Consider the following 23,330-nt stretch of genomic DNA (forward strand, 5'->3'; position numbering starts at 1 on the left):
TAGACCAGGCTGTGGCAGTCTGTTAGTGCTCACTTTTAGAACTAGTCCTGGTGGAACTTTACGTTTAAGCCACTTCCTGTATTGCATCAGTTTTACAAGTAAGACATAGCCTCTTGCACTGGGGCAAAGGTATTGCAGCATTAATTCCTAGATGTCCGCTTCTCTGACAAACAAAAACCAAAGACTGACATTGTTTGACCAGTGCAAAACCAAAAAAAAAAAAAAACCTGAAAGCAGCTTGAGGACAATGCATCGCATGTCTACTGCACACTAAATGACATGGGCTCTTTGCTACGAATAGGGCTGCACCGATTCGTCGACAGTGTCGGCAAAAATCGGTAATCAAAATTGTCAACAATGAATTCCATTGTCGACAATTGTCGCCAGACGTGTTTTTCCAATGGAGTGAGGCATCTCACTTCAATACAGTCTCTGCCGAGAGACGCGCAAGCACAATAGAGTCTCTGCCGAGGGGTGGCGGGTAAACAAAATGATGGCGTCCTGTACAGCCAACCTTGCTTATTACGGGAGCACGTCGGTAATGCACGATCATTTGAAGAGAAAGCACATCGGCATGTTGAACGAAACGGACTTGCCTTGGTAAGATATTATGCCTATTTTAATTCGTTAACTTTGTTTATTTCATATTACTTATTAGTAATATTTGAGCCACTCACAGCCTACTCTCGTTGCTATGACCTCATCATAATTGATGCGGCGCGAAAGGCGAAAAAGCTTGTGCGATGATGACAATGATGGATTTGCATCTGACTTTCGGTCAGGTGACCTATAAACGGTCAATCATCCATCAAGTTCCACAATGATCACGTTAACATTAAATCAGATAGATTTGCTTAGGACATTTCTCTTGCGGGACGGGAAAAGACACAAAAGCAATGCATCTCTATTATTGTGCACCGTGCGGGCATAAATTCTCTGAGTTTTGCGGGAGTGGATATAAACACTGCGGGAGCGGGCGGTAATGGTCAGAAATTCAGCAGGACCAGGATGAAGAAAACAGTCCCGCACAGGGCTCTAGTGCCCATCTTTCTTGTGTTTATTATCATTTGCCACATAATTAAAGCAACCTCATACTAAATTTAAAAATTACTAATTATCCGATTAGTCGACTAATCATTTCAATAGTCGGTGACTAGTCGACTATTAGTCGTTAGTTGCAGCCCTGGCTACGAATGGACCTTCCAGTAGAGATAGCAGGCTTATCTGCAGAGGCTATTGCAACAGACTATTTTGTTCAGGGCTTACCTCATAAAAACCTATTTTCTTTGCTATTTGGTAAAGAAAACCCTTTCAAAATTCTTCCATTTCACAAGTTCCTCTATTAGAAAAAAACCTCCTATTTTCCGTCCACAAAAATACCTTCATTTTTTTTTGTACGTCTTGTGAGGCCAGTTTGAACCATTTATTTGTGGCGTCTGTTTTTTTTTTTTTTTTAAATGTGTCCTTTTGACATGAAACAGCAGACGGATAAGATTTTATGAACACAACTCCTGGCAGATACAAGTAGACAGACGTTCAAAATGGGTCACAAAAGAACAAAATTGTTTATGGTAGATAACTGTGTAGATGTGCGCTGAACCGATACATCAGCTTGTCAAATGGTACACAAATTTACCATCTTCTACACAATTGAATCAAAAGAAGATGGTAAACTATTGCATAAAGCCGTATTTGGCTTTTACTTTGAAAATACTAAAAAGAGATTCCACGAAGTTACAGCCTCGGACTTGGGAATGACGATCGTTTAAGTTTAGATAGCAGGAATGAATCACAGACAGTGTGCCGATATTTTATGATGACTGAAGAGGAAGCACTTTGAGGCTTATTTAATGTGCATCAGAGAGGGTTCAGACAGTCCAAACATGATTCGAGAACAAACATGGCGCTATGATCATTTCAGTAAGACTAGCTCTGCTGTCAGACACAAAACCAGGCTAACACTAACACTTACAATACTTCTCAAAAGAGATAATGGTGTTCATTCTTCTTTTAATGACATCAGTCAATTACATGCACAACCAAAATCATGCTTGCCAGGTTTTTTTCCTGAGACCAAAGACCAAATATCTCAGACGTTGCTCTACAAAACTCGATAAAAGTCTGTTGCTGTACTGTTGTACGTAAGTCTTGGAGGCACCGTACAGACTTTTGTATATACGCAAAAAGATCTATTTCTCTGATTTCTAATCTTGTTTTCCTTTTGGCTGTTCCCTTCAGGGTTCAATAATGCAAAAAAAAAAAAAAAAATCGCGTCCATCTAACCCTATCCTCTTCATCTTCCTCTCTCAAACCAACAACCTTAATTTTCTCTTTCATTTCTGGTAAGGCCACATGAAGTTTGGAAGTCTGTAGCAATCAACGCAGAAAGTTGGGGGACCTCAGCATCCGCTGACCCTGCTCCGTTAGTTTATGTGGCCTACCACTCCGTGGCTAAGTTGCTGTCTCTCCCAAACACTTCCATGTTCTCATAATACAGCTAACAGTTGACTTTAGGAGCGAGGAAATTTCACACCTGGATTTGTTGCACAGGTGGCATCTTATCACAGTTCCAGGCTGGAATTCACAGAGCGACCCACTCTTTCACAAATAATTGTAGAAACAGTCTGCATGGGTAGGTGCTTGATTTTTTATACCTGTGGCCATGGAAGAGATTGGAACACCTGATTCCGATTATTTGGATGGATGAATGGATTTGTAACTATTTCTTAATGAATAAATGATGCTACATGATAATAAACCTCCTGTACTGCTCTAAATGATATGTAAATCACATATTTCCTTCTTATACCAATGTGTCTGTCTTTATTTCATTTCAGTGAACTGAAATATATTTAAGAAACTAAACCTGAACCTCACTGTTATTTAAACCCTAATTAAGGTTATTATTAGGAGTTTTGCTATTGCTAATTATTTAAATGAAACAATTAAAAATGATTTGCAATTAATAAACCCTTCATCAACTTGGTCACATCAAAGGCACACACATTTTGAATGACGACGAGCGTCAATGCTTTTATTGGGGTGTGACTTTGGGCAGTCAGATTGAAAGTTACCATGAATTATAAATATCAGTTCAGGATGTCCCCGCTCTGAAAATAGGCTGCTCCAGATCTAGCGAGCTGTACTGCCTCAATTACAGTAGCAATCTGCCTGGATGGTCAGTGCGCCACAGGTGTTTCTGCATGTAGAGCTGCTGTAATGCTGTAATAAAACTGCCACAACGCCCCTGGTACCTGCGTTGCGAGCGGTACATACGAAAGTCAGGTGTTTGTCAAGTCTGACACCGTCCTTCTGCAATAATGGACAACATGCTTCAAATGGGCGGTATGCTAGCTGTCGTTATTAAGTGCTCCCCAATTGTCAGAAATACATGCAGTTGGACGTCGGTCCTCATTGGCTGAACACAAACACTTCTTGAGAACGAAGCGGAAAGCAGTTGAATGCCTACCTACTACTATAAATGTTGCAACCTAGGCCTTTTTGTTGGAACATTAAATGCTCTTTCAGACAGTTTAAGCAGCTCGTCTTCAAGAAAATACATTTAAAAAAGGACACCACTGCAGAAGACACACCTAAGCAACAAGAAAAAGCTTTTACTACAGTCATATAATAATGTACAGAGGGAAACCGGTGTAACCGAGCATGTGTTGCAGCCGACTCAATCGCAGTCTCGTCGGTCATCATTTTCACGCTGTCCTTTCAAGGTGGGAGTGACACATCAAAATTACTCCCAGTCTCCAGTTTGTTAGTGCGGAGTTGGAACACAGGTCTGAATATGATACGCTGCAGATACACCTCTGAACTGGCAACGGAAGTAGTGGAAAAGCCAAACTGGCACATGTGGAAAAGCGAGCCGGCTGATTCTGTGACACTGCTTCAGACAGAGTGGAACTTTTTCCACTCCGAGCGCAGAACAGCCAAAGACTGCAAACAACCCGCAGAGGAAACAACCACTACAAATGCAGGGCAACAGACTTTATCCAGCGCTGAAGAGCATCACCCTGATGATAATGTACGAACTACACTAAGACCTGATGATCACATACCAGTCAACTTTGACATGAGCCACTGAATGACTACTACCTACACAGTTCTCTTTTCTGATTATACCATGTGACTCCATTAGTGGGCTGATATGTTGAGGAGGAAATGAACACTTTTATAATTCCAGTGAAAAGGCAGGTTAATGTAAAGGGACGCTTTAAAAAAAAGAAGAAAAAAAAGCAAACATTGCTCTTGGTCATAAATTGTCCTTTCTCAAATACACCTAAAGCTGCAGTGACACTGAACAAATACTTAAATCACTGTGTTAAATGTTCACTGCATCCTTCTTCCGATATGTCATCGGTTTACAGTTTCTGTTCCAACAGGAACTCTCTCATTCAGGTAGTAAGGATGACATTTATGTAAGCCTTTATAAAAACATATTCATCACGTGAAACCAGGGAGGGGGTGGTAAGAACAGCTGAACTAGAAATTGGGAGCTTTAAAAACAGAAGAAAAAAAAATAGTTTTTAAAACACATCCGATATAGAGACTATGACTTTTATTTGTCCAAGCTAAAGCATGATGCAAAAATATCAAAAGAATGAATGACCGTGGACAAAGTCGTCTGAAATAAGCAGCCAGAAGGATGCAATGGCATCTAATGAAGATATGGATCACGGCTTTGCTCCTTCTTTCAGGTGATTGCCATCTTTCATACTCCAGATAGTAAAACAAACAGCTGGACAAATGTAACAACACAGCTGTATGAGAAAGGAACGCCGTAGTGGAAACTGTTTTGCTGTTGTAGATCTTATCCTCGGTTCCAGATGAGGTCTGTTGTAAATGATCATACGAGAAGCTTGTAAAAGAAGTTAAGATACCAAACAGGCTCTCAAGGCCTCAGTGGACGCATTGTAAGAAGACTGTGTACATCTGATATTCATATCGCTGCTTTCTTTGATTAATGCTCTTATGAATGACAGTGCAGGACCAGGGACAATTGTACACTCCAAACGTGACTCAACCTCCACTGATCTACATGTTACAATCCACAACGTCTTAGCAGAAATAAACGTATTTATATCTGCAAACTGCTACTTAGTTCAGCATTTAGCTACTTAGCATTTTTGGTTATCCTCATATTCCAACAGAACGTAATCGCTATAGCTTGTTGTGCAGCAACCACCTCTGGTTTGGCCTAGGAGGTCTTATTTTTTGGGGGGGGGTAAAAGTCTGTAAATGTATTTATTTCTGCTGTAAAATTGGACATTTCCAGTGTAGGTCCATGGCAAGACTTGCTCATAGAGCCGGCCCCCAGTGCAGATTTTGTGAATTGCAATTTTCCCAACTTCCACATCAGTATGTCATGGTTGGTTAAAATAGTTAAATAATAACAACGGCCAATACAATCATCTATCCGCTACATAATCTTCAAATAGATTGCTGTCAGTGCATAGATTTTAGCCCTAGAACAAGACCAAAAACGTGATCCTAGTCTTTGTTGAGATTTTATTACAGTAAAAAAAAAGTTTCAGACAAGGCCTATCATCAAATTAAGGATTTTAATTTTAAGGCAGAAGAAACTGTCAACTCAGAGGACAATTGTCTCATCTACATGCAGACGGTGTCGGTACACTGGCCAGTCTCTTTGCCAACAAGCTCTCGTCTGAAAAGCTGGTCTGACAACGCGACTCTGTTGTGCCTTGTATAAAAAAAAAAAAAAAAATTCAGATAAGACACAGGGGTGTAATTCAGATCACAATCTGTTTATAATTAATTTACAGCTTCACATAGGGTTGCCACCTTTCAGAAATAGAAATAAGGGACACCCCGATTTCAGCAGCGCAGGAGCCAAAAAAAGGGACATCCCCAAAACTTCTAAACTGCATAGAAATGTATTTATTTTATATGAAAAAACAAAATGCTTTGATTTAAAGTTTAAAGTTATTTAATAGCATTTAACTTGCATGACTGTACAGACAGCCAACCATACTAGCAACTGAAATAGCCTCCCATGATGTGTACGTCCATCAGCCCAGATGTAGAATATAACCTACAGGTGAAGGTCGGAAAATTAGAATATGGTGTAAAAGTTAATTTATTTCAATAATTCAACCTAAAAGGTGAAACATATATATTACATAGTCTCATTACACGCAAAGCAAGATGTGTTAAACCTTTATTTGTTATTATTTTGATGATTTAATTGTTTATTGATTTTATAATATAGAGATTTTTTCATTTGGGGTTTTCATAAAGTGTGAGTCAAAAGTACCAAAATTATAACAAATAAAGGCTTGAAATATCTCACTTTGAATGTAGTGGGAAATAATATATTTGTTTCACCTGTAGTTGAATTTACTAAGAATGAAGTTTTGCAATATATTGAAATTTTCTGACCTTCACCTGTATATGATGACATTAATAAATAAGAGCATAATATGTGTCTGTATTGGTTCAATACGGAACGCAACTTTTAATTCCCAATTACGTAACAATTCCGTATTTTAAGGCAAGCCTGGCTCTTTCACTTCACAAAACACTTTGGACACAATTTTGCACTCGTGCTGCGTTCACTGACCTTAAGAATTTCAGTAGTTTTCACACGATTTTTGGGTTTGTGTTTTTTGTTCTCCGTTTTCTTTTCTTTTTTTTTTCTCTCCCTGAGGTGAATCTATTTCCCGCAGAAATGCAGGCTAGCACAAACCAGCAATGGTTGTGTGAAGCCAAACTCAGAGATCCCAATCCACTTCCAACAATAACACGTGAGTTCGGGAGCGGAATGTAATCTGATTAGTAAAAGTAGTGAGAAAATGAAAACGCAGATATGCTGAGTTAACAGCAAAACTTCTAAACTGCGTAGAAATGTATTTATTTTATATGAAAAAATAAAATGCTTTGATTTAAAGTTTAAAGTTATTTACGGTAAAAGCATTTAACTTGCATGACTGTACAGACAGCCAACCATACTAGCAACTGAAATAGCCTCCCATGATGTGTACGTCCATCAGCCCAGATGTAGAATATAACCTACAGGTGAAGGTCGGAAAATTAGAATATGGTGTAAAAGTGAATTTATTTCAATAATTCAACTTAAAAGGTGAAACATATATATTACATAGTCTCATTACAGGCAAAGCAAGATGTGTTAAACCTTTATTTGTTATTATTTTGATGATTTCATTGTTTATTGATTTCATAATATAGAGATTTTTTCATTTGGGGTTTTCATAAAGTGTGAGTCAAAATTACCAAAATTATAACAAATAAAGGTTTGAAATATCTCACTTTGAATGTATTGGGAAATAATATATTTGTTTCAGCTGTAGTTGAATTTCCTAAGAATGAAGTTTTGCAATATATTGAAATTTTCTGACCTTCACCTGTATATGATGACATTAATAAATAAGAGCATAATATGTGTCTGTATTGGTTCAATAAGGAACGCAACTTTTAATTCCCAATTAAGTAACAATTCCGTATTTTAAAGGACGGGTGGCAAGCCTGGCTTCACAGCTCTTTCACTTCACAAAACACTTTGGACACAATTTTGCACTCGTGCTGCGTTCACTGACCTTAAGAATTTCAGTAGTTTTCACACGATTTTTGGGTTTGTGTTTTTTGTTCTCCGTTTTCTTTTCTTTTTTCCCCCCCTGAGGTGAATCTATTTCCCGCAGAAATGCAGGCTAGCACAAACCAGCAATGGCTGTGTGAAGCCAAACTCAGAGATCCCAATCCACTTCCAACAATAACACGTGAGTTCGGGAGCGGAATGTAATCTGATTAGTAAAAGTAGTGAGAAAATGAAAACGCCGATATGCTGAGTTAACAGCAAACTAATCCCCCTCCATCTGTGCAAGTGCGACAATACATGACACTGCTGCTATTAGGTTAATGACTGCTATCAGGGATGGCATTAAAGACACTGAAACACTTTAAAACAATACATTAAATGGGCTGTTCTGTTCCGCTTATTGCAAATAAGTTACAAGGAAACACATCGAGGAAATGGCAGCGTGCCGTTTTAATGGAGGCTTAAACCTATATAAATACGATTCAAAGTGACTATTTAGACCCGAATTAATCAACTAGATTAGTTCTGGTGATTAAAAAGTGGATTTAATTCCTAGTTTTACGACGATACTCGGGTGGGCTTGGTTAGCACGTTAGCATGTGAGATGGGGCCCCGGAGGAGGAAGAGGGGCGAACAAACACGGAATAAAACACTTACCTCAATCAACGTCGGGGGTGATTGTTTTGTACTGACGTCCAGGCTGCAGGAACAGCGTTATCACCCCCGGATAAGTGTTTAGAGGAGCGGCGATAGCAGGGTTTAGCACACGGGATTATGCTGCGTTCCATTTACCTCGGAAGTCGAAACTCGGAACTGGGTATGACGTCACAGCCGAGTTATCAGCGTTCCAGTTACAAAGTAGGAAAACAAGATTGTAGTTCGTATATACCACATGAAAAATGTAAATTACACTATAGCAGCATATATATGCTGAACAATACTTGTATACGACTGATTTAGTGTGACCAAAACTAGAAAGAAGTGCTACGAATTTTTACAGAGCTCTCTTCTACTGTTTACAACCGGGGCAGCCATCTTGGAATGTGAACTCGGGGGCGGTGAAGACTCTCCCACTTTCCCAGTGGGAAATCCCACTTCGAGGGGCGTTCCAGTTGAAAAATCCGACTGGGAACTGGGAAATCCCCACTTCCGAGGACAAATGGAACGCGGCATTAGCAGCCAGCTAATGCTCGGGAGTCAAAACCCTCACAATAAAAAATACACGAGCCGCAATGGATACGAATTAATTACTAAAAATAATAAAAGGTGATAACATTAAAAAAAAAAAAAAAAAAGACTCGGAAATGTCCCCGACGTTCAGCCGGCCAGCCTTTACCTGTGAGTGTACCGCGCCCAGATGTTGTCGCTCATAAATTCACCATGTTTGCTCGGAGATGCTCAACCGCAGCTGCACAGATCCACACGACGGTACATGGAGACTGGTTCCGTCTCTCTTCCAGCTCCACCGAGACCTTCGACGATGCTTTCACTATCTCACCCAGACACTGCTGCTGTTTAAACCCCCCCTCCCAGATCTAGCCCAGAACATCCACTCTACCCCCGCTGTCCCTTCAAACTAACCACACTATTCTTTTTTTTTTTTTTTTACACATATAACAAAAGGTGAATGTACGACATAGGAAATAAAGATGCTGAATAAACGTGAAAAAACATATTCACTAAATGCTGGCACTATTTACAATAGTTAAATACATGTTATTGTCTTGTAGCGCCCCCTGGTGTAAGAATGGAGAAATGGTTGTTATCCTGTCTGCATGTATATTAGATGTGTTTCCTTATCATGTTCAGAATTATTTATTATTTATTATTTGTCTTTTTCCTTCTTTCTTATTTTCTTGGAAGCCTATGCTGGCATGTGTTCTCATATGTACATGCAATTTTTTATTTGTTTATTTATTTCCTGTTTTGTTGATTTATATTTGTTTTCTTTTGTTTTTGCTTTTTCTTAAATTATAGAGCAGGTATTTTTTTGCACAAATTTGTATTACTTGATGCACAAACATGTTGTAATGAAGAAATGTTAATAAAAAAATGTTTTAAAAAAAAAAGAATGGAGAAATGGTACAAAATTAAACAAAAAAATACAATCTTGGTAATCCCACAATGGGGACATTTATTTATTTTTATCCCCAATTTTTTTCCCATTTTATCACTCAGTGCTCCTACCTAAATCAGTCGTGGGCATTGTTCTCCCTCTACCAACCCCAGGAGACCCTGCACTGAGGTCTAGTCTCCTCCTTAACCTGAGGAGTGAGCAGCCGCTTCTTTTCACCAGACAGCCAGACAACCAGACACCAGACAACTGACAACTAACCACACAATTCTTTTTTTTTTTTTTTTTTTTTTACACATATAACAAAAGGCGAATGTACGACATAGGAAATAAAGATGCTGAATAAACGTGAAAAAACATATTCACTAAATGCTGGCACTATTTACAATAGTTAAATACATGTTATTGTATTGTAGCGCCCCCTGGTGTAAGAATGGAGAAATGGTACAAAATTAAACAAAAAAATATAATCTTGGTAATCCCACAATGGGGACATTTCAAATCAAATCAAACTTTATTTATATAGCACTTCTCATACAAATAATGCAACACAAAGTGCTTAACATAAAACAAATAAACATAAAATGTATTAATGCCCTGCCCCCCTCCCCGCAGACACAAGCACACTACAATTCACCTAAGTTATACACACAGACACACACACAGACACACGGTGCAGACATGGCTAGGCAAAGAGGATCCAGGTGAGGAAACGGTAACAGGGAGCCGTCCACGCCAGGAGGTCACATAACCCGCAGCTACAAGGGGGGCCCCACAGAGACCATCCCAGCCCGGACGGATAGAGGAGTCCACACCACAGCAGTGAAGCCGTGGTGCAGAGCTCCACAACCATCCAGGCCAGAACCACCCCCAGGACGACCCCCCTGCAGGCCAGAGTCACTCCCAGCATGGAGGCTCCCCATGAGGAAACACTGGAGCTAAAAGCTACAAGAAAGCAGGATAAAATACGCTAAAGGAGTTTAAAAAAGTATAACATAACATAAAATCCTAAAAGTATGTCTAGAAAGCATGACATTAATAACTAAAAGAATAGCATTTATTTATTTTTATCCCCTATTTTTTTCCTATTTTATCACTCAGTGCTCCTACCTAAGTCAGTCGTGGGCATTGTTCTCCCTCTACCAACCCCAGGAGACCCTGCACTGAGGTCTAGTCTCCTCATTAACCTGAGGAGTGAGCAGCATCTTTTCACCAGACAGGGTGGGGCTTCTCTGGCCAGACGTAGCGCGTGGAAGGATCAGGTTATTCCGGCCAGATCCTCCCCACCCCATCTGGGCTGGCCAGAGGGGCATGTATAGCCCAGGACTGCTGCATGTTTTTGTGAGGGTAGCTCACATTGCTACCCAAGGCAGGAATTGAACCCAGGACCTTCTTGCTGTGAGACGGCTGCACTACCAGCCTCAATGGGGAAATACAGTCAAATAATTAGTTGAATGTGTCATGAATAACTAAAATAGGAAATAAGGAATTTATCAAATACATATTTAAAGATGCATTGATGAAATTATGTTAAACATTTTATTCATTCAATATGACTTTATATCAAATCCTAATCAAATCAATCAAATCCCTAATCTCCTTCAAGTCTGCCCTAAAAAGCCACCTACAGGAGGCTGCTACTCGTAACTGGGAATAATCAAAGCCTCTACTGCACATCCCGCTGTTCCTTCTGATTATTGTTTCTTGTTTTTTTTTTTGTTTTTGTTTTGTTTTCTGCTTTTGTTTTGTACTACCTAGCTTATTCTATTTGTCTCATCACCTTTTTAGTCTCTCTCGGTGCAAAATAACAGTAATTACTTTTTCTTTTTTTTTTACAATCTTTCCTACAAAGTACTGCTTCTTACCTGTATGTCATTCAATGTTATATGAATTTAAAAAAAGGTCTCAAATGTAAACAAGTGTAATGCTTTCTTGGAATAATGCCTTTTAGTTGACTTTGTATCAGCAAATCTGTACTGTCATGAAACTGTACCTGATCCTATGCAATTCTTCTAATAAATTCTTCAATCAATCAAAAAATCAATACTGGATCTATTTCTATTCACTCTGTAAATCAGTTCTCTGCAAAGATAAGTCTTATGAGGGTAAATATTAAGACAATTCGTGAAGTAATCCCTGCAAAATTCACAATAAAATGTATAAAGTTTTTTCTGCAACTGTTAACAGTCAAATTCTGTTTAAAAAATAAATTCCTGTTTGAATTTAAACTTCTTTTGAGTGAGACAAGTTGTTGAACCAACAAATACCAGAGAAATATTTGGTACCGGATGATGGTGATTGTCAGCTTGTCAATTAGGTGTGACAAATAGTTATGTTTGTTCTGCTTTACCAAAGTTCTCAAGATTCGGCTCCCCTCATTCCTTTGGCCCTTACGGGTGTGGAGACGCTGTGTGTTGTTGGCTTTTACCCAGGGGTATTGGAGAGCAAAAGGCGCTGATGGTTATCAACGGATTGCTGATGTGACTGGTTCTATCTGGGCGTGTAGTGTGTTTGTTTGTAATTATTCTGGTTGTATTATTAGAGCTGAAACTGTCCCTGTGCAGTATAACAACAAGAAGGTTTTTTTCACCATTGTTTTCAACAGTCACCATTTTTCAATTCTAAATACATTTATGCATATATAAATTATTTAGAAGCCACTGAGCTCAGTTTCTCTTTTTTATTTCACTTAATCAGAGGTTTTGTTGTGACTACATCAGACCTTTACATTTAAAGAAGGCGTCCTGATGAGGCTCACGCCCAAGAAACATTTTCAGCATCTCCATCCCATCCACAGAGCTACCAGCTTCCAGTATCACCGCTCTATACTCTTTTCCAACCTGTCGAGCAATACATGCACACAGACGTTTTCCACAAGATGACAAATCAAATGGATTTTTCTGATTTTGTACGAGGATTTTCCGTCCAACAAACCTTTGGATTCATAATGCCTTCCTTTTTAAAGCGACTGAAAAACATGTCCATGGAGTAGACTTCGCTCCACAGATAGCTGTAGTATTGAGCATCGTATCCTAGGGCCAAATGGCCAAAGCTCGCCATCATGTTAGTACCTGCGGAGAACGCAAATAAATAAGTGTTGTTGTTAACATCTTAAAGGATAAGACACCCTATGAAATCATATTTTCTTCTGTTTGTTGCCTTCCCACTTACCTGGCGTCGCAGGAATGCCCATAATGTCCTGTTGGAGCTTTGCAAACACTTTAGCTGTATCTGCAGATGAGCCGGAGTGAAGCACCAGGTCTACTTTACTGAGGAGCACTTGCCGCAGGTTCATCAAACCTGAAGAGGAGGCGACCACAAGTCAGAGACTCGGCAGAGCCGCACAAATCTCACAGAAATCCTTACAACCGTGGATGACTTCAGGTATCTGACCCGTGTTCGCTACTCTGGAAGCAATCAGTTTCTCGAGCAGATCGTCTGGGATTGGGCTGCCGTCCTTGTAGTGGGAAGAAATTCTTCTCAAAGGTTCTTTTTCCCAAACCCAGTTCTCAAGCATCTGAGATGGTACCTCCACAAAGTCTGTCTCCACCTGAGTTCCGCTGAATTCTGAAAATGCGGTCTGGTGCACACGCACAGTAAAACATCATCCCACGTGATGCACGCAGAATGAAACTTCTGACGGTAAATTCATGGTGGGGTACCTTGGAGCAGAGCTCGTGCATGACATGACCAAACTCGTGAAAAAAAGTTTCCACCTCATGGTGCTGGAGGAGAGTGGGAAAGCCCTTGCGGGGTTGGCTAAAGTTAGCCACCAAAGCTGCCACAGGAATTGTTCTATCCCCATCTGGTCCTCTGCAGCCAGGCCGAAGTCCAAAGCATGCTGCCTGGCCGTACTTTCCATCCCTGGAGAGAAATTGCCAAGCTGAAATCTGATCGAATGTAACAGTTAATACTCCCTCCCACATATGTGTGTGTGTGTGTATATATATATATATACACAGTGGGGAGAACAAGTATTTGATACACTGCCGATTTTGCAGGTTTTCCCACTTGAAAAGCATGTAGAAGTCTGTAATTTTTATCATAGGTACTCTTCAACTGTGAGAGATGGAATCTAAAAAAAAAAATCCAGAAAATCACATTGTATGATTTTTAAGTAATTAATTTTTATTTTATTGCATGACATAAGTATTTGATGCATCAGAAAAACAGAAATTAATATTTGGTACAGAAACCTTTGTTTGCAATTACAGAGATCAGACGTTTCCTGTAGTTCTTGACCAGGTTTACACACACTGCAGCAGGGATTTTGGCCCACTCCTCCATACAGATCTTCTCCAGATCCTTCAGGTTTCGGGGCTGTCGCTGGGCAATACAGACTTTCAGCTCCCTCCAGAGATTTTCTATTGGGTTCAGGTCTGGAGACTGGCTAGGCCACTCCAGGACCTTGAAATGCTTCTTACGGAGCCACTCCTTAGTTGCCCTGGCTGTGTGTTTCGGGTCGTTGTCATGCTGGAAGACCCAGCCACGACCCATCTTCAATGCTCTTACTGAGGGAAGGAGGTTGTTGGCCAAGATCTCGCGATACATGGCCCCATCCATCCTCCCCTCAATACGGTGCAGTCGTCCTGTCCCCTTTGCAGAAAAGCATCCCCAAAGAATGATGTTTCCACCTCCATGCTTCACGGTTGGGATGGTGTTCTTGGGGTTGTACTCATCCTTCTTCTTCCTCCAAACACGGCGAATGGAGTTTAGACCAAAAAGCTCTATTTTAGTCTCATCAGACCACATGACCTTCTCCCATTCCTCCTCTGGATCATCCAGATGGTCATTGGCAAACTTCAGACGGGCCTTGACATGCACTGGCTTGAGCAGGGGGACCTTGCGTGCGCTGCAGGATTTTAATCCATGACGGCGTAGTGTGTTACTAATGGTTTTCTTTGAGACTGTGGTCCCAGCTCTCTTCAGGTCATTGACCAGGTCCTGCCGTGTAGTTCTGGGCTGATCCCTCACCTTCCTCATGATCATTGATGCCCCACCAGGTGAGATTTTGCATGGAGCCCCAGGCCGAGGGAGATTGACCGTCATCTTGAACTTCTTCCATTTTCTAATAATTGCGCCAACAGTTGTTGCCTTCTCACCAAGCTGCTTGCCTATTGTCCTGTAGCACATCCCAGCCTTGTGCAGGTCTACAATTTTATCCCTGATGTCCTTACACAGCTCTCTGGTCTGGCCATTGTGGAGAGTTTGGAGTTTGTTTGATTGAGTGTGTGGACAGGTGTCTTTTATACAGGTAACTAGTTCAAACAGGTGCAGTTAATACAGGTAATGAGTGGAGAACAGGAGGGCTTCTTAAAGAAGAACTAACAGGTCTGTGAGAGCCGGAAGTCTTACTGGTTGACAGGTGATCAAATACTTATGTCATGCAATAAAATGCAAATTAATTACTTAAACATCATACAATGTGATTTTCTGGATTTTTTTTTAGATTCTATCACTCACAGTTGAAGAGTACCTATGATCAAAATTACAGACTTCTACATGCTTTTCAAGTGGGAAAACCTGCAAAATCGGCAGTGTATCAAATACTTGTTCTCCCCACTGTATATATATATATATATATATATAAAATAATAATAAAAAATAAATAAAAAGGGACTAAAACTCTACCTTGAATGCAAGTCCAGGTAGAACTGTCCAATCTCCTCTCCCGTTTCGGTGTCATGAGCTGAATGGACCTGGATGTTTTCATACCATACGTCAGCGTGCTCCACCTTCGAGAACGTGAGCCCCAGCAGGTCCTGGTAGATGCCAAACAGACCCTTTGTTACCACATCCAGCGGGAAATACTCGATTAGTTTGTCCTTGTTCACAGCAAACTTGCGCTGCTCCACTTGATTCATGTAGTAGGGCAAGTCCCAGGAGTGGATCTGCCCATCAAAGTGGTAGCCCTTCATTAAGCACTCCCTCTTCTTTAGGGAAAGAATATACTTCCTCTCCTCAACGCCAATGGGCTTCAACCTCTCGTAGAACGCATCTAAAAATGGGGACAGAAGGAAATCTTCCTGGTATAAGGAAAAACATCATAGTTTACTGAATTCACCTTAACTATCTATTGAATCTGAAATGAAAGATAAAGATGTTTCACTCATAGAACATATCCAGGTTTTCCAAAGGTGTTCTTCCAGGACCATTCTGGATTTAAAACAACCATAGGGCTATTATTAGATGGTGACAACAGGAGTCAAAGCAGTTTTTACATAAAATATGTGTTTGCAACAGAATGATAATCTTTGCACTTGGGGAAAAGGTTACTTCAAAATAGCTATTTTAAGCCTCTGACAAGTCTCAAAATTGCCATCCCAGTTAAGTGACAGTCTGAGGAGGGTCACTGCAGACAAAATAAAAAAGTAGCTGAGTTGAAATGAAGGACTGCTTGTACTGACATCTGTCTGGGTGCAGCTACTGACTACTGATGTTGCACGAGTTACTGCGAATAGTTGCAAATGAAAGAGTTCATGGCCTCGGTTTTTAAGGGTTTTTGAGTTTATCGTAGATGTATAAATCCTGATCAGATCTGATCGGAAACAGAGGCAACAAGCCTTTCTCCTTTTGTGTCTATTAATGGTACTTTGTGCAACTTTTATGGATTTATAACAAGATGTCAGCGAGTGGATGAAGCCTCTACAGAGCTTTTTATACATAAGAGTAATGTCATGCGACATAAAACATGACAAAATGTCTCAAAGCAATCTGAAGTATTGCGTTTGTCTTCTGTCCCATTAAACAGCCCAATAAAGTTTATCGTCTTACCCATAAAAGCATGAATCATCATGTTAAATGACAGAATGTCAGCTTGGGTGTTTATGTGTGTGAGCAGACATTTAAGAGAGGTCATACCAATAAAGTCACACACATTGCTCCCATTCTTGGCCATATTAAGCTCCAGCACATAGTCTGCATGGCTGTGGTAACCAAGTAGACCTGCAACCTTCGCCCTGAGTTGTATCAACTTTTCAAGGATTGGCGTGTTCACCTAGAAAAAAAAAAAGATCAGTTAAAGTACACAACAGGTCAGTTTTACAAAGTTGCAATATTTGTGTTTGTATTTTAGTTCAGCTTTATTTGGTGACATCTTCGGTTATTGGTGACACCGTTCAGTGTAACACGACTGGTCCAAACAGAAATAAAACACCAGAGCAGCTGTGACAAACACTGCAACGTCACCGTGGGGTAATTTGTCTTTTTTAATGTCATCAATGGCAGGTGTTCGATTTCTTTTTCCAGATGGTACGGCTAGTTTTCCATACAAAAGGCAAAGACTGGGCTGTGACCTGACCAACAGCACCTCTAAATTACCCCCCCACCCCCCCACTTGTGTCTCAGGTCTAGAGTATAAAGTCCCCTGGAATGAGTCAGTGCTCAGAATTCACTAAGCAGTCAAACCAGGTACTGCACATCAGCTGTATTAACGGGGACCTATTATGGCCTCTAATACCTATTTTAAACAGGCCTTGAATGTCTTAAAAACAAGCTTTTGATTGTTTGCTAAATAAATTAGAAATTCAGCCTCTGAGCCATGTCTTTATCTTCCCATTCTCTAACCTCATTCTCTATGAGGGATTCTGAGTGGGCGGGGAGGCTATGATAATGAGGCACTGTGCTGATTGGCTGCCTGAATGACACGATACACCGCAACAAAAAAATGGCGGAAGATCCGGTCGGCGGAGTTAGTTGTGGGCGTGGTTTCACGCATCGGAGGCCAACCTATGTAAATTGAATTTTGGTTACGTAACGAAAGGGAGCAGAATCTGAACGGCTCGTAGAAGCCACGTCACACTGGACGGCTCATCCGGGTGGCTGTACAGACACTGCAGAATTTGGTTGCTTTCCTCCTTCTCTGAGTTGGCAGGCTGAGGGGAGACCACTTTATATATGTTAAAGCAAGAAAAAAACGTGTTTTTCCTAATAGGTCCGCTCCAACACCAAATCTGGCAATGCCACACGTTTCTTTGTGTTGTGGGTGTTTTTTCACTACTGCCAAACAACCAGAGATTCATTTTTCTTGCTCAGCCTTCACAGCTTTCTGTCTCTATTTGAGCTTCATGGTAAAAATATGAGGAAGAGCCCTTCAGTTCCAATCATTTTAGTTCAAACAGTTATTTATTTCTATGGATGCCAGGCATGTGCAGAACATTCTGAAACTTCTGAAGTCTCTGAAATCACTTTGGAGGAACTCGGCTGGATTTTTGCATCATTGCTTCAGTTCTTGGAGGTTTTGGGGCATTTGTATGTGTAGCTTACTCAAGATCCCACCACACTACAGTATTTTAAGTGAGCTGAGGTCTGGACACTTTAAGAATATTGATTCTTTTATCTTTCAGTCATTCTGGTGTGGGTTTGCTGCTGCAGTGGTTTGGACCATCGTCCGTCGGCACATAAGTGTAAGTGGTATAAGTGGTCCTGGATCATAATAATACTATATTTAATTTATTTAACGCTCTTTTCAGGACACTCGAGGTCACCTTTACAGGGCACACAACATCGATTAAAAAAGGAGAAAAATATAAATGCAATAAAATCAGAAATCAGCAGTAGCCTAATGTTTTTAAAAAAAAAAAAAAGGTCTGCAGACCTGCTGATGATCAATTCATTAATTCAAGGGGTAATTATTAGCAGTGCTTGGCTGCAACTTACCCTAAGGGGACACTTAGTATTGTCCACATGGTTTTTCTCTTCGTCAATTTGGTACCATTGTTGGTTGAATAAATAATGACCTGATGGAAATATTTGCACATTTCCTAAGACTGATATTAAGACCTACAATAATCATTATGATTTTTTTTAATGTTTTTCTACATACACACTCGAATAAAAAAAAAACACAATGAAAACAGGGGTACTAGATTACAGACACGACTGTATATAAGGTTCTAAAATTAAAAGAAGACGTTTAGAGAATCCAAATGCTTTTAAAAAAAAAAAAAGAGAAAATAAATCAACCATGAACATGCTGACAAAAACAGACTAATGTAAGAATAAAAGGAGTATGAATATCCTAAATCATAAAAGAGAGCATATAGAAATAAAAGCCTTTTTTCTTCCTGTCTGCAGAGCATCAACTGCTGCGAAGCATGGGAATAAAAGGCCATTTCCTGCTAAAGAGCAGTTACCTCTTTGCACCTGCTGTGAAAAGCCATTTCCAACTTCTTCCTCGTTTCAGGAATGTAGCACCTCTTCATCAGAGGGTAGTAAAGGGGAGATTCCAGTCTCACTATGTACCGTCCTTCTGCAGTCTTCTGCAGGCTATTGATATAGCTGTCAGCAAGTCCACCTTCAGAACACAAACAAAAACAATAAGTAAAAATAGATCTACCACTTTCACGTTTAACAGATTCCTGATAAATGACCTTACCCAACTCGTATTCGGACAAGACAAGCGAGGTAGTATCCTCATTCAGATTTCTGTTGAACTCTATGGAGAGTTCACTCATGAGCTTGGAGGTTATTTTTACTTCCTTGTGAGACAAAAATGGCACAGAAATTATTTGATACTGGAATACTGAATTTCATTCACATCATGAAACATGATGACAAATAGTACTGACTAACATCTTTGCAGACTGAGGAAACATCAGAAAACAGCAGGTGGACTATGTTTTGAAAGAAGATTAGGCAAAATTTGCTGGATACACAACACAAACGTCTACTCCAGCGTTGCACAACACCAGCCTTATATGGGTTTTTATCCTCTATTAAAAAGGTATCCATGCTCCTTTTCTTGGTAAAAATGCACAGATAGTGCACTTACTGGAGTTATGTAAAAGAGGAAAAGTACAACTGTAACAATTACATTATCAGAGTCAACCCAAGCCCAGTACAGATGGACATTATTTTTAGCTGTGTATAAATGATAATGTAAGACCATGTTCCTTGAGCTAACATTTTAACATGTAACACAATAGACTATCAATGGTCAGAATGACGCCAGCTGATTAACACAGAAAGTTATGCCTGGTGGTGCATTTTCATCCCTTTGAGCCTTAACACATTGAGACGTAAGGAAGTGTTGTTTTGTAAAGCAAACAATGATGGAATGAAGTTCAAAATGTAGCTATCGCCAATACAAATATGTGAAATAATTAAAATTGGAACTTAAAGGAGCTGTATGTAAGAGCAATAATAAAACGAATCATAAAATGCCCCCGATATGTCAACAGACATTTAAAAATCATGTTCATTTCAAATACTTATGTCACTGACAACAGCACTCAAGCCAGGATATTCCAGTTTAAAAAGAGGAGTTGCAGCCCTCAACTGATGTTTATGTTGTTATTTTTTGTTTTGGCCTGAAGCTCCACCCTCCACCTATCTCCCAATCACCAAGTCAGTATTGTTTCTGAAGCTCCACCCTCCACCTATCTCCCAATCACCAAGTCAGTATTGTTTCGGCATCCGGGTTGCCAGCTCGGCTCTAATTATGGCAGCCATGGCAGCCTACGTTCCTGCTGCATTCTGCAGCCTACCTGGCAACCTCTGGTCGGGGGGAGGAGGGGGAGGGTACACGCCGCTCAACAATATTTTGAAAGTGACTGCAGTACCAGTTTTGGCCATTTCTTACAGACGGCTCCTTTAACTTAGCTGTAAACGAAACATAGACTAGCTGCTTCTTGGAGTTGGTGTTAAAGCCACTTTATGTAGCAATATCAATGCTGACCACTTGGAGGCAGCAGATCACAAGAATGTTCACGTCCCCCTATGCTGCAGGGGTGACGAACATGATCCACTGAGTGGTGTCCCTCACCCCTTCTTCTCTCTTCTTTTTCTCTTTCCTATCCTCAGATAAACCCTCAGTTATTAAATCAGAAGTATCTCATCACCATCATTGTTCTCAATTGTTCTTGTTTTGCTGGTCTGCCCCCTCCTTTTCTCTTCTCAGCATGTTTGCAGGCCAGAGCTTCAGGATCAGATGGTGGATTTTGATCTGTTTCCTTAACTAGCTGGATGGCACTTCTACTCTTTAGCACAGACAATACAGAACCCCTAATCTCAGTTTGTGTGAAGTCTTTAGTCCCCCCATGTCATCTCAAATCTATGTAAAGATGCTGGAGCCCAAAACATGCTCCTGCAGACATCTTTATAAACATTATACTCTATCTGGTGTTGAGGTCTTTTTCTGATCAATAGCTGGTCTTTGGGAAGCTAACCTGCTAGAGGTGGGTGCAATTCATCGATGTGTCGATGCATCGCGATGCGTCACGTGACGATTTGTAATCGATTATGGTCCAGTAAAAAAAAAAAAAAAAAAAAAAAAAAAAATGTAATTATCCTATCAAGATTCCAGACTGAATAAGCAGCGGAATCATTTCATTTTCAAGAATGCACATTTCTTATTGTTCACTTGAAATATGGCAGATATGTTTACACTAAATAAATTTGATGGAAGTACATATCTTGTTTACTTGAATTAATGAACTCATTAAATCCAGGGCTTGACCGTTTTCAGTGTTTTCCGCCAATAGAGGGCGCTCTCATGCAAGTGCAGCTTTCCCTGGTCAAAGTTAAGTAAGTCAAAGAGCAAATGTTTACATAGTCATAAAATAAATTATTTTGTGTCTTTGAAAAATACATGTCAAATGTTCAAACAACCTTGTTATTTACTTAATGAGTGTTGTTAGAGGAACTGAGTTAATTGATTGGCTATTTATTTACAAATGTAGCCACAGATGAAGACAAAATCAATCTTGTATGGAAAAAAGCATTAAAAATCACAATAATCGAAGAATCGTGGCACCAATAATCGAATCGAAAATCGTTATAATCGAAGAATCGAAGAATCGAAGCTCCAATAATCGAAATCGAATCGAATCGTGAGGTACCCTTGTTTGCACACGCCTATAACCTGCTATTTCATATACTGTTGTACCTGCTGTACATCCTTAGACAGGTGCAATCCTTTCCTCTCGCCCTGTATAACAAGTCTGTCCAAGAATCTCTTCTCATCAGGTGAAATGTTGTCTTGAAGTTTTTTCTGTCAAAACACAATCATAAACATATTGTCATTGCAGCAGGTTTGAGGCCGTTTTTGAAAAATCAATTCCTTTATTTATGCTGCACAGAAGTCGGACATCACTGCATGAAATTATATATGACATTGGCTGTCACCCACTAGATGAGGTTAAATTTCTTTCCAAGGCTAAATAAAACCACAGGGCTCCAACGGGGGGCACAGTATCTTTGATCTTAACATAACATTGGCACCGTTGCTACACTAAATTCTTTTAATCTTCACACCACAGACCTATGATTGAGACTCCTTTGACACATTATTGTTATGGCGGACTAAAGGAAGTAGGACCTCAGTGGTTTCTAGACTTCTGTGTGTATTCAGGTAAATTCTGACGCAAAGTATGCAGTACCTGCAGGGCAGTAATGCGCCTGAACACATCTTCTCGCATGCTCATCTCCACATCAAACTCACAGAGCTTCTTGTCTGCCTCTGTGCTTGCAGAGCGAACTTCCTTGTTGGGAAAAACATACTGGAGGAATCCGAGAGGACAGCGGGTTGCTATGAGACCAAACCAAACAGAAAGGAACCAATAATAGTTTGTTACGGAACACTGCAGTGACTAGGGCCGTCAATCTGTACACTGCAAAAACAGCCCCTCTAGAAATAAGCCTAATATTCCTAAATCTAGTCAAATTTTAAGTAAAAATATCTGTCGATAGGATAAAAAAAGAAGAAAATTAAGAGTACCAAAATGGTCTAAAATAGTCTTATACTTTCCTTAAAAAGGAGGCATTTTTACTTTTACTAGAGTGGTTGTGTCTTTTAAACTCAATACATTTTAGTTTTGGACATTTAGCCGGAGGACATCCCAGCTGATATAACTTTGAACTATTTGTTGGTAAAGTATGACACCAAATAGCTAATAAAATCAAATAATACATTTTATTTATAGAGCGCATTTAAAAGATCTCAAAGATGCTTAAATAAGATCAATCTAAGATTTTAAAACATTGGTTAAACAGTTTTTTGATTTCACCATTGTGACTCATTGTTTTTAGTTTTTAACGGTCTCTATGTCAAGAACAATTCAACTCTTACATGCGAAGTCCAGCTTGGCATTGGCCACGGCTTTCAGCGTGTTTTCAACGGAGACATTATCCAAGTTTAGCGTTCCAACTTCTTCGTAGACTTTCTTCACTCTGGCAATCAAGTCCTCTGCCTTGATCCTGATCTCATTGGGTGACAAGTCCCATCGCAGCGTGTTGCTGCTATTTCCAGCCAGAGAGCAGTCTCTGACTGGTGGCACTAGCCCATATGGCTCGGCCATTTGCAGGTAATGTTTAGAGAACCTGGAAGAAGATTTGGTCTCCATTATAACGTAAATGATCAACTGTTTTAACAAAATTCAGCTAAAATCCAGTTTCATTTGGCACATTGACAAGATGCATAAGCAGGTGTATTACTGGGGAGCCAATCTCAAAAACTGTCCACCTGGTCAGCGTTTCAGTGGGAGCAGTGGCTAAAATGACATCTGTATTTAGACTCAGTGGAAAAATGTCAGTAATGACAGCTGGACGTCACCAACAATGGCAAGCATTCAAAGAGGCGATGGTCATGCGCAAGGCTTGCTTTAGAGCACTTTTTCCTGAGAATATAAGTACAAGATGTTATATTTGGAAAAACAAAAGAGACGCTACAGCGGA

The 23,330-nt window shown here is 40.0% G+C and overlaps 2 protein-coding genes across 8 annotated transcripts in view; both read right to left on the reverse strand.

The window, feature by feature from the left end:
- The window catches only part of erbin (erbb2 interacting protein), a 76,165-nt gene extending 67,783 nt beyond the window's left edge, over positions 1–8,382 (reverse strand). For 3 of the 6 annotated variants that reach the window (XM_061733954.1, XM_061733957.1, XM_061733953.1), the window contains exon 1: positions 8,240–8,380. The gene's annotated coding sequence lies outside the window, so the exon portion shown is untranslated. Of the gene's footprint in view, positions 1–8,239 lie in introns of all 6 variants that reach the window. The other 3 variants (XM_061733955.1, XM_061733956.1, XM_061733958.1) reach the window with 3 other exon arrangements.
- A 3,324-nt stretch (positions 8,383–11,706) lies between these two features.
- On the reverse strand, positions 11,707–23,111 carry nln (neurolysin (metallopeptidase M3 family)). Of its 2 annotated transcripts, none has more exons than XM_061733959.1 (12): positions 22,726–23,111; positions 22,037–22,185; positions 21,544–21,648; positions 19,033–19,135; positions 18,791–18,951; positions 16,518–16,653; positions 15,288–15,654; positions 13,319–13,520; positions 13,050–13,236; positions 12,828–12,956; positions 12,591–12,727; positions 11,707–12,496 (listed from the first exon to the last, which is right to left on the reverse strand). In XM_061733959.1, exons 1-12 carry the CDS (start codon positions 22,997–22,999, stop codon positions 12,368–12,370), a joined length of 2,079 nt encoding a protein of 692 aa, XP_061589943.1. In that variant the 5' UTR covers positions 23,000–23,111; the 3' UTR covers positions 11,707–12,367. The 2 variants fall into 2 exon arrangements, with proteins under 2 accessions (XP_061589943.1, XP_061589944.1); XM_061733960.1 differs by having other exon boundaries at positions 22,099–22,185; positions 22,726–22,856.
- Positions 23,112–23,330: the final 219 nt, after the last annotated feature.

The sequence above is a fragment of the Cololabis saira genome, chromosome 11 (genome assembly GCF_033807715.1).
Source record: "Cololabis saira isolate AMF1-May2022 chromosome 11, fColSai1.1, whole genome shotgun sequence".
NCBI lineage: Eukaryota > Metazoa > Chordata > Actinopteri > Beloniformes > Belonidae > Cololabis > Cololabis saira.